This window comes from Oncorhynchus mykiss, chromosome 13 (assembly GCF_013265735.2).
Source record: "Oncorhynchus mykiss isolate Arlee chromosome 13, USDA_OmykA_1.1, whole genome shotgun sequence".
Lineage (NCBI taxonomy): Eukaryota > Metazoa > Chordata > Actinopteri > Salmoniformes > Salmonidae > Oncorhynchus > Oncorhynchus mykiss.
The window spans coordinates 14,225,672-14,237,370 of record NC_048577.1 but is presented as its reverse complement, the minus strand read 5'-3'; the positions used below and the strand labels follow the sequence as shown (position 1 = coordinate 14,237,370).

Here is an 11,699-nt window from a genome sequence, read left to right as displayed (position 1 = left end):
GTCATATAATTACCAGGGAGGCTATAGAGGGGGCAAAAGTTCAACACTCAGGAGTCAACGTCATCTTTTTTTTTCATAGCCTGAGAGAGAACGAGAGAGAGAGAGAGAAAGAGAGAGAGAGGCTCTATTACATAAAGTTATCACAGATGCACACTATGTAACACATTATATCAATAATTCCCTTCAAATTGGATGTCATTGTCTTTCATAACTGTTGCAATACAAAACATTGAAACCTTGTTAAATATGTGTAACTTTGGTATACATTGAGAGAGAGCGAGAGAGTGTAATATTACACAATTAAATAATAGATCATCACTCACACACACAGACATGACTTCGTCGTTGTTCAGAGTGTATTATCATAGTTTCTAATTATCGTTTCTAATCATACTTTCTAGTCTGAGAGGTTTTGATATACATTGGGGCAAAAAAGCATTTAGTCAGCCACTTAAAAAGATGAGAGAAGCCTGTAATTTTCACCATAGGTACACTTCAACTATGACAGACAAAATGAGAAAAGAAAAATCCAGAAAATCACATTGTAGGATTTTTTATGAATTTATTTGCAAATTATGGTGGAAAATAAGTATTTGGTCAATAACAAAAGTTGTTGAAGTGTACCTATGATGAAAATTACAGGCCTCTCTCATCTTTTTAAGTGGGAGAAGTTGCACAATTGGTGGCTGACTAAAAATGTTTTTGCCCCACTGTAATAAGAGGGTCAAATAGAAACTAAGAGGGCAGAAGCTATTGTTTACAAACGGTATGAATAAAAACAATGGCTACTGCTCAATGGCTAAATAGCCCTAATTTAAAAGAAAATAAATATATGTCAATGAAAACAATTTAGACAAATCATTCTTAAATAATATATATCTATATACATACATCACATTGAATATTCAACTCCCCTTCAAAAAGCTCCACGAAGAAGGGAGGATTCCCAGATGATCTTTTAGCTGTTCTGTTTTCCTGCTGTTCTGGGCTGTTGGCTGTTGTTGAGGGGAGGGGCATTTGAGTGAGCTGGGTGGGGCCTTTTATGGGGAGCCTGTCTGCTTTTACATGTTGAGAGAGTGAAAGAGGGCCTTCCTGTAAGATATTTTGTCCTACAAACATACTTCTATTTGAAGAGGTTTTTTTGAACATTCAAAAATGAATTTCTACACTAAAGAATGTGAATTTGGTCATACAAATTCTAGTTGACCATTTATATGCATGAAAATAAAGATGCTTAAAATGTGACATTTTGGAGACATTTTTGGACACTTATAGGGGCCTCCTATGCCTTGTTATGGATATATGTCTGTAAAGATAAGTTGGTATAAGAGAAATGCTCCATTTTTGGGTTCTATGTTGACAAGATGTAGGGGAATCACTGGAGGGGAATATTGCCCAACAGTGCATCTCAGTGTACATCTCAAACACAATAGGCGTTTTGTTACATTTCAGTCTTCTGTGATGTAAATTCATAAATGAGGTGCAAACTCATATATGAATACATTTAAACTATATCTGACATGTTACTGGTGTCTTCTTTTTTAAGTCCATAACCCTGTGTGTGAGGTGTACACTTTTCTTTCACAGTAGATTTGTTTAAGACTACTAAGAAACACTGTGTGCCCCTGATTTAGCCTCGTGCATTAAAAGGTTATTAAAAGGGGTATAATGGATCTGTTTAAGTCATAAGTAAAGGGCCCATCTTAAAGAGTACAAGTACACTTTCAAAAAGAGGATGGCGTGATTGATTGAGACATCCACCCCAGGAGACCTCACGAGAACATAAACCTGTTTCCTGACATTTTTGTGTTTGTTGCTGACCCCTGAGAAGTCTTTTGGAAGTTCAAAGGTCAGGAAATCCTCGGACGCCACAGGACCCCACTGTTTTCAGACAATTGTTTCAAAGACCTTACACCCCCCCGAACCACATTCTCTTGTGTATAGAGTAACAGATCAGGGGACAGACATGAGAGACAGAGATTTCATTCATTGAAGGAAAGATACATTTAATTTTTTTAATATAATATTTAATTTGAATATGTAAATACCGAAATGCCTACTGTACAGACCTTTAAACGTATTACTATTTTTAAAATGTGTGCTATGCAATATTATAATAAACCTCTGTTTTTTTACTAAAATGTATATAAAACATACATATTATTATCAAAAAATACTACACTTTAATACCCCGTAAATGTTTACATTACATAGATATATATGTATATTCATTTTTTAAACTGTATTCATATAAAATAAGGCATTTTGCTCCTTGATAAGGATTCTCTCCCTGTGTGTCAACCAACAGCTCGTAACCTGACATCTCCCATGCAGCCTGCAGCCTGGACACACAGACATAGGGCCCGCTGTCCTGCATTGAAAGTAAACATTTTCTTTTTTAAAACCCATGTATTTTCTTCTAAATTTTATACATAAATGCCATTTATATCCTTTAAATGTTTACATGTATAATTATTATTTAATTCCTTTCTTAGAAAATAATGTTATCAGCATGTTTCTGTTTGTAACCAAACAACCTCCCACACCTGTTGGGTGGTGGCAGATGTCATTAGCTCCCCCCTGACGCTACAGATCCTTGTCACCACACACACACACGGAGAGAGAGAGACAGCGATTGCATTCATTGAAGTTAAATCACAATACACCTACATTTGGTCTAGGAGCCATGTGTTCTGTAGATTTCTGTGGTTTCTCTCCCCCCCCCCCCCCCCCTGGAAATCACTGTTTAATATACAACAGCCAGACCATAAGCTCACTTCAACAGTGCTCTACTCTTTAAAATGTTCAAACACATTACATACAGTGCCTTGCAAAAGTATTCGGCCCCCTTGAACTTTGAGACCTTTTGCCACATTTCAGGCTTCAAACATAAAGATATAAAACTGTATTTTTTTGTGAAGAATCAACAAGTGGGACACAATCATGAAGTGGAACGACATTTATTGGATATTTCAAACTTTAACAAATCAAAAACTGAAAAATTGGGCGTGCAAAATTATTCAGCCCCTTTACTTTCAGTGCAGCAAACTCTCCAGAAGTTCAGTGAGGATCTCTGAATGATCCAATGTTGACCTAAATGACTAATGATAAATACAATCCCCCTGTGTGTAATCAAGTCTCCGTATAAATGCACCTGCACTGTGATAGTCTGAGGTCCGTTAAAAGCGCAGAGAGCATCATGAAGAACAAGGGACACACCAGGCAGGTCCGAGATACTGTTGTGAAGACGTTTAAAGCCGGATTTGGATACAAAAAGATTTCCCAAGCTTTAAACATCAAGGAGCACTGTGCAAGCGAATGGAAGGAGTATCAGACCACTGCAAATCTAGCAAGACCTGGCCGTCCCTCTAAACTTTCAGCTCATACAAGGAGAAGACTGATCAGAGATGCAGCCAAGATGCCCATGATCACTCTGGATGAATTGCAGAGATCTACAGCTGAGGTGGGAGACTCTGTCCATAGGACAACAATCAGTCGTATATTGCACAAATCTGGGCTTTATGGAAGAGTGGCAAGAAGAAAGCCATTTCTTAAAGATATCCATAAAAAAAGTGTTGTTTAAAGTTTGCCACAAGCCACCTGGGAGACACACATGTGGAAGAAGGTGCTCTGGTCAGATGAAACCAAAATTGAACTTTTTGGCAACAATGCAAAACATTATGTTTGGCGTAAAAGCAACACAGCTCACCCTAAACACACATCCCCACTGTCAAACATGGTGGTGGCAGCATCATGGTTTGGGCCTGCTTTTCTTCAGCAGGGACAGGGAAGATGGTTAAAATTGATGGGAAGATGGAGCCAAATACAGGACCATTCTGGAAGAATACCTGATGGAGTCTGCAAAAGACCTGAAACTGGGACGGAGATTTGTCTTCCAACAAGACAATGATCCAAAACATAAAGCAAAATCTACAATGGAATGGTTCAAAAATAAACATATCAAGGTGTTAGAATGGCCAAGTCAAAGTCCAGACCTGAATCCAATCGAGAATCAGTGGAAAGAACTGAAAACTGCTGTTGACAAATGCTCTCCATCCAACCTCACTGAGCTCGAGCTGTTTTGCAAGGAGGAATGGGAAAATTTCATTCTCTCGATGTGCAAAACTGATAGAGACATACCCCAAGCGACTTACAGCTGTAATCGCAGCAAAAGGTGGCGCTACAAAGTATTAACTTAAGGGGGCTGAATAATTTTGCACGCCCAATTTCAGTTTGATTTGTTAAAGTTTGAAATATCCAATAAATGTCATTCCACTTCATGATTGTGTCCCACTTGTTGATTCTTCACAAAAAAATAGTTTTATATCTTTATGTTTGAAGCCTGAAATGTGGCAAAAGGTCACAAAGTTCAAGGGGGCCGAATACTTTTGCAAGGCACTGTATGAGGAATGTCTGACAACTCTCCCCTTCACAAATGCTCTTATGTAGACAAGCTTTTATTTTGAACAGGTAGCAAATGTAAAAGATGAACAACCAAAGAATTAACTGAACAGTAGTCACTTTTACTACGGACTGCACACCACCTGTTCAATTAGCAAGCAATGGACATGAAACATTTCAAAGAGACAAGGCATTTTTTAAAGTCAAATTGTTTATTGATTCCATCACACTAGAGTAGCAAGAGCACCAGCAACTTCCTGGTCTAAAAAGCAGAAAGAAATGCAAACTGTCAGCAACGCAGAATGTTAAGTAACCAATGTCAAAAACAATACTCACCATTAGAGCTTCTAGAGGATGAATCCATTACATTTTCCTGTTGATAGATATATGGTTAGTACAAAGGACTTCAAATTCAGAGCAAAGTTCAGAGCAGGTTAAAGTGAGCCATTACCTTGCAGAATCCTTCACTAGTGTTGGATATATGCTTGGTGCACCAATGCTAACAAAACCATCATTGGGAGCATTTCCACTGTATTCAGGCATTGCCTCCCTAGGAGTGTAGCTGATTTGGGAGATGACAGTTCTGCCATTCTTGTAGTGCGATTTGGAACTGTAGGAAGAGATTTGGATGAAACCGGACTGTTCAACAATGAAGGCGGTCGGTTGCTTCTGCAGCAGGGGCATTTGAGCTGGATGCCACACTTGCTGGGGCACGGCGGTCGGTTGCTTCTGCAGCATTTGAGCTGGATGCCACACTTGCTGCGGCACGGTGGTCGGTTGCTTCTGCAGCATTTGAGCTGTATGCCACATTTGCTGGGGCACGGCGGTCGGTTCCTTCTGCTGCTGGGGCTCGACGGCCAGTTCCTTCTGCTGCTGGGGCATTTGAGAAGGATGCCACACTTGCAGGGTAACGTCGGTTGGTTGCTCCTGCTGCAGGGGCATTAGAGCAGGATGCCACACTTGCTTCTGCAGTGTGTGAAATGGATTCCACACTTGCTGGGGCACGGCGGTAGGTTGCTTCTGCTGCAGGGGCATTTGAGCTGGATGCCACGCTTGCTGGGCTATGGTTTTTGGTTCTTTCTGCAGTAGAGGCAAAGGGACCAGTTGCTTCTGCTGCAGGGGCATTTGAGCTTGATGCCACACTTGCTGGGGCACGGCGGTCGGTTGCTTCTGCAGTGTGTGAAATGGATGCCACACTTGCTGAGACTCGACGGCCGCTTCCTTCTGCTGCTGGGGCTCGACGGCCACTTCCTTCTGCTGCTGGGGCTCGACGGCCACTTCCTTCTGCTGCTGGGGCTCGACGGCCACTTCCTTCTGCTGCTGGGGCTCGACGGCCACTTCCTTCTGCTGCTGGGGCTCGACGGCCACTTCCTTCTGCTGCTGGGGAAATTGAGATGGATGCCACACGAACAGAGGCAGCTGGAGACTGGAGCCCTGTAGCTTCTGTGGCATGGCGGCCAGATGATTCTCTGGTTGGAGCAATTTAGCTCCATACCACATTTGCTGGGGCATGGCAGTCAGTTCCTTCTGTTGAGGTTCAGTGGCCGGTTGCTTCTGCTGCAGGGGCATTTGAGCTGGATGCCACGCTTGCTGGGGCGTGGTGGATGGTTGTTTCTGCTGCTGAGGTTCAGTGGATGTTTGATTCTTGGACATCTGCGCTGGATGCCACACCTGCTGAGGTTGCTGGGCTATGGTGGTTGGTTCCTTCTGCAGTAGAGGCATAGGGACCAGTTGCTTCTGCTGCATTTGAGCTGGATTCCACACTTGCTGGGGCACAGCGGTTGTTTGCTTCTGCTGCAGGGGCATTTGAGAAGGATGCCACACTTGCTGGGGCACGGCAGTCGGTTGCTTCTGCTGCATTTGAGCTGGATTCCACACTTGCAGGGGCACGGTGGTTGGTTGCTTCTGCAGTGTGTGAAATGGATTCCACACTTGCTGGGGCACAGCGGTTGTTTGCTTCTGCTGCAGGGGCATTAGTGCAGGATGCCCCACTTGCTGGGGCAAGGCGGTCAGTTGCTTCTGCTGCAGGGGCATTTGAGCTGGATGCCACACTTGCTGGGGCACGGCGGTCAGTTCCTTCTGTTGAGGTTCAGTGGCCGGTTGCTTCTGCTGCAGGGGCATTAGAGCTGGATGCCACACTTGCTGGGGCACGGCGGTCGGTTGCTTCTGCTGCAGGGGCATTAGAGCAAGATGCCACACTTGCTGGGGCGTGGTGGATGGTTGCTTCTGCTGCTGAGGTTCAGTGGCTGTTCGATTCTTGGACATTTGAGCTGGATGCCACACCTGCTGAGGTTGCTGGGCTATGGTTGTTGGTTCCTTCTGCAGTAGAGGCATAGGGGCCAGTTGCTTCTGCTGGGGAAACTGAACAGGATGCCACACTTGCTGGGGCACGGCGGTCGGTTCCTTTTGCAGCAGGGGCATTTGAGCTTGATGCCACACTTGCTGGGGCACGGCGGTCGGTTGCTTCTGCAGCATTTGAGCTGGATGCCACACTTGCTGGGGCACAGCGGTCGGTTCCTTTTGCAGCAGGGGCATTTGAGCTGGATGCCACACTTGCTGGGGCAAGGCGGTCGGTTGCTTCTGCAGCAGGGGCATTTGAGCTGGATGCCACACTTGCTGGGGCACGGCGGTCGGTTGCTTCTGCAGCATTTGAGCTGGATGCCACACTTGCTGCGGCACGGTGGTCGGTTGCTTCTGCAGCATTTGAGCTGGATGCCACACTTGCTGGGGCACGGCGGTCGGTTCCTTCTGCTGCTGGGGCTCGACGGCCAGTTCCTTCTGCTGCTGGGGCATTTGAGAAGGATGCCACACTTGCAGGGTAACGTCGGTTGGTTGCTCCTGCTGCAGGGGCATTAGAGCAGGATGCCACACTTGCTTCTGCAGTGTGTGAAATGGATTCCACACTTGCTGGGGCACGGCGGTAGGTTGCTTCTGCTGCAGGGGCATTTGAGCTGGATGCCACACTTGCTGGGGCACGGCGGTCAGTTCCTTCTGTTGAGGTTCAGTGGCCGGTTGCTTCTGCTGCAGGGGCATTAGAGCTGGATGCCACACTTGCTGGGGCACGGCGGTCGGTTGCTTCTGCTGCAGGGGCATTTGAGCTGGATGCCACGCTTGCTGGGCTATGGTTTTTGGTTCTTTCTGCAGTAGAGGCAAAGGGACCAGTTGCTTCTGCTGCAGGGGCATTTGAGCTTGATGCCACACTTGCTGGGGCACGGCGGTCGGTTGCTTCTGCAGTGTGTGAAATGGATGCCACACTTGCTGAGACTCGACGGCCACTTCCTTCTGCTGCTGGGGCTCGACGGCCACTTCCTTCTGCTGCTGGGGCTCGACGGCCACTTCCTTCTGCTGCTGGGGAAATTGAGATGGATGCCACACGAACAGAGGCAGCTGGAGACTGGAGCCCTGTAGCTTCTGTGGCATGGCGGCCAGATGATTCTCTGGTTGGAGCATTTTAGCTCCATACCACATTTGCTGGGGCATGGCAGTCAGTTCCTTCTGTTGAGGTTCAGTGGCCGGTTGCTTCTGCTGCAGGGGCATTTGAGCTGGATGCCACGCTTGCTTGGGCGTGGTGGATGGTTGTTTCTGCTGCTGAGGTTCAGTGGATGTTTGATTCTTGGACATCTGCGCTGGATGCCACACCTGCTGAGGTTGCTGGGCTATGGTGGTTGGTTCCTTCTGCAGTAGAGGCATAGGGACCAGTTGCTTCTGCTGCATTTGAGCTGGATTCCACACTTGCTGGGGCACAGAGGTTGTTTGCTTCTGCTGCAGGGGCATTTGAGAAGGATGCCACACTTGCTGGGGCACGGCAGTCGGTTGCTTCTGCTGCATTTGAGCTGGATTCCACACTTGCAGGGGCACGGCGGTTGGTTGCTTCTGCAGTGTGTGAAATGGATTCCACACTTGCTGGGGCACAGCGGTTGTTTGCTTCTGCTGCAGGGGCATTAGTGCAGGATGCCCCACTTGCTGGGGCAAGGCGGTCGGTTGCTTCTGCTGCAGGGGCATTTGAGCTGGATGCCACACTTGCTGGGGCACGGCGGTCGGCTGCTTCTGCTGCAGGGGCATTAGAGCTGGATGCCACACTTGCTGGGGCACGGCGGTCGGTTCCTTATGCTGCAGGGGCATTTGAGCTGGATGCCACACTTGCTGGGGCACGGCGGTCGGTTGCTTCTGCAGTGTGTAAAATGGATTCCACACTTGCTGGGGCACAGCGGTTGTTTGCTTCTGCTGCAGGGGCATTAGTGCAGGATGCCCCACTTGCTGGGGCAAGGCGGTCGGTTGCTTCTGCTGCAGGGGCATTTGAGCTGGATGCCACACTTGCTGGGGCACGGCGGTCGGCTGCTTCTGCTGCAGGGGCATTAGAGCTGGATGCCACACTTGCTGGGGCACGGCGGTCGGTTCCTTATGCTGCAGGGGCATTTGAGCTGGATGCCACACTTGCTGGGGCACGGCGGTCGGTTGCTTCTGCAGTGTGTAAAATGGATTCCACACTTGCTGGGGCACAGCGGTCGGTTGCTTCTGCAGTGTGTGAAATGGATTCCACACTTGCTGGGGCACGGCAGTCGGTTGCTTCTGCTGCATTTGAGCTGGATTCCACACTTGCTGGGGCACGGCGGTCGGTTGCTTCTGCTGCAGGGGCATTTGAGCTGGATGCCACACTTGCTGGGGCACGGCGGTCGGTTGCTTCTGCAGTGTGTAAAATGGATTCCACACTTGCTGGGGCATGTCAGTCGGTTGCTTCTGCAGCATTTGAGCTGGATTCCACTCTTGCTGGGGCTCGACGGCCGGTTGCTTCTGCTGATGGGGCTCGACGGCCACTTCCTTCTGCTGCTGGGGCTCGACGGCCACTTCCTTCTGCTGCTGGGGCTCGACGGCCACTTCCTTCTGCTGCTGGGGCTCGACGGCCACTTCCTTCTGCTGCTGGGGCTCGACGGCCACTTCCTTCTGCTGCTGGGGCTCGACGGCCACTTCCTTCTGCTGCTGGGGCTCGACGGCCACTTCCTTCTGCTGCTGGGGCTCGACGGCCACTTCCTTCTGCTGCTGGGGAAATTGAGATGGATGCCACACGAACAGAGGCAGCTGGAGACTGGAGCCCTGTAGCTTCTGTGGCATGGCGGCCAGATGATTTTCTGGTTGGAGCATTTTAGCTCCATACCACATTTGCTGGGGCATGGCAGTCAGTTCCTTCTGTTCAGGTTCAGTGGCCGGTTGCTTCTGCTGCAGGGGCATTTGAGCTGGATGCCACACTTGTTGGGGCACGGCGGACGGTTGCTTCTGCTGCATTTGAGCTGGATTCCACACTTGCTGGGGCACGGCGGTTGGTTGCTTCTGCTGCAGGGGCATTAGAGCAGGATTCCACACTTGCTGGGGCACAGTGGTCAGTTGCTTCTGCTGCAGGGGCATTAGAGCAGGATTCCACACTTGTTGGGGCACGGCGGACGGTTGCTTCTGCTGCATTTGAGCTGGATTCCACACTTGCTGGGGCACAGCGGTTGGTTGCTTCTGCTGCAGGGGCATTAGAGCAGGATTCCACACTTGCTGGGGCACAGTGGTCGGTTGCTTCTGCTGCAGGGGCATTAGAGCAGGATTCCACACTTGCTGGGACACGGCGGGCGGGAGCTTCTGCTTCAGCATGTGAGCTTGATGCCACACTTGCTGGGGCACAGTTGTCGGTTTCCTCTGCGGCTGAGCTTCTGCGGATGGTTCCTTCTGCTGCAGGGGCATTTGAGCTGGATGCCACACTTCCTGGGGTACAGCGGTCGGTTGCTTATGCTTCAGCATGTGAGCTTGATGCCACACTTGCTGGGGCACGGCGGACGGTGGTTGCGGCAGCATTTGAGCTTGATGCCCCACTTGCTGGAGCACGGCGGTCTGTTGCTTCTGCAGCATTTGAACTGGATACCACACTTGCTGAGGTTGCTGGGACATGGGGGCCAATTCCTTCCGCAGGATGGCGGCCGGATGTTTCTGTTGCGCTTGCATTTGAGATTTTGGAGACTTATAATTGCCATATCCTAGAGACCGAAGTGATCCTGCGTCAAGCCATGCTGCATTAGAATCCAGTGCAGGAGACCAATCACCTAGGTTAAAAATATAAACTGTAAAATGCCAGCCTTTGAAGGTTATGGAACTGCGTAGCTGTTATTTGAAATTAACTCACCTTCTGATGTAGAACACGTTATCCCTCCAATTAGCAGGCAACAAAGCCAAGAAACGCTTGAGGAAAGAGAATGTATGTTATAAACATAGATACCTGTAACACCTGAAGGACAAGGGAAACAAACTAAATCAATACTTAAAAACATACCTGAAAGCGATTCCAATCATCACAGCCATTTTGCCCTCAAAACCTCACCAGTATTCAGCACTAATGGTAGGCATACATCCTACCAGAATATCCCTTTTACTATATTTGCCAGATGTTTGGTTGCTCCTTTTAAAGGAATCCCAGACCCTTCTAATGTTGTTGGCTAATTAAGGACAGCTGTCAGCCACTGAACTACATTCAATTTCTATTTCCAAATTGACCCCTAAATCCTACACCTTGATCTAAACACAAGGATTTAATAGGGATAAGCAATATGGCCACAATTGCATCCAGCCTATCAGAAGGCAAGGTGAAGCAATTAACATATTGCTTTACCCTATCTGATCATTTCAAATGCCCATAAGTGACTAAGTGGTAGGTGTAGGAGCTAGGGGTTGATTTGGAATGCAGAAATTTACTCAGGTCTGGTTGATTCTCTAATTGAGATCCTGACAGGTTTGACAGCCCTTACTCTAAAGCACGCGTCAATCTCATTACACGGAGGGCCGAGTGTTTGCGGATTTTCACTCCTTCATTGTACTTGATGGCTGAATTAAGGCCACTAATTACTCCCCTCACCTACAGTAGTTGTCTTGGTCTTAAATGAAAGGAAAAAACAAACCTACAGACACTAGGCCCTCCATGGAATGAGTTTGACACCCCTGCTCTAAAGTAGGAAACACATTTTGTCTTGGCACTTCATTGATCGGTTTCAATTATTGTTTGTACAAAATTCACTTGGTTCATTTGAAGATTAGAGGCTGAATGAGCAGTTAGGCACCATTATTTTACACATGCCTTCTTTAAAACCGTGTGTTTCATTCAGCATAGCAACATTAGATGGATAACAGTTTCATTTGCACAAAGTGCAACATCTTAGACAAATTCTGATTTCAGACAGACACCAATTAAACACTCATGTTATGCTTTTGATGATCTGAGTCTTTAATTTTTCAGAGGCAAACATACAGTAGGGCTCGTTTGAGTGGTAAAG

General features: G+C 47.6%; 1 protein-coding gene across 3 annotated transcripts; it reads right to left on the bottom strand.

The window, feature by feature from the left end:
- Positions 1-4,592: 4,592 nt before the first annotated feature.
- Positions 4,593-10,891, bottom strand: LOC110487285 (mediator of RNA polymerase II transcription subunit 15). 3 transcript variants are annotated; one of them, XM_036940372.1, is made up of 6 exons: positions 10,706-10,891; positions 10,559-10,614; positions 9,430-10,478; positions 4,853-9,399; positions 4,738-4,774; positions 4,593-4,663 (listed from the first exon to the last, which is right to left on the bottom strand). In XM_036940372.1, exons 1-5 carry the CDS (start codon positions 10,732-10,734, stop codon positions 4,765-4,767), a joined length of 5,691 nt encoding a protein of 1,896 aa, XP_036796267.1. In that variant the 5' UTR covers positions 10,735-10,891; the 3' UTR covers positions 4,593-4,663; positions 4,738-4,764. The 3 variants fall into 3 exon arrangements, with proteins under 3 accessions (XP_036796267.1, XP_036796268.1, XP_036796265.1); XM_036940373.1 differs by having other exon boundaries at positions 4,853-7,347; positions 7,495-10,478; positions 10,706-10,889; XM_036940370.1 differs by having other exon boundaries at positions 4,853-10,478; positions 10,706-10,889.
- Between the last annotated feature and the right edge of the window lie 808 nt (positions 10,892-11,699).

What these genes read in the sequence shown, in the direction of transcription:
- LOC110487285 (XM_036940370.1), bottom strand. Translation starts at nt 10,734, where the DNA reads ATGGCTGTGATGATTGGAATCGCTTTCAG. An exon ending in ATGATTGGAATCGCTTTCAG is followed by an intron (nt 10,615 to 10,705) that starts GTATGTTTTTAA and finishes TCTTTCCTCAAG; the next exon opens with CGTTTCTTGGCTTTGTTGCC. An exon ending in AACGTGTTCTACATCAGAAG is followed by an intron (nt 10,479 to 10,558) that starts GTGAGTTAATTT and finishes TTTTTAACCTAG; the next exon opens with GTGATTGGTCTCCTGCACTG.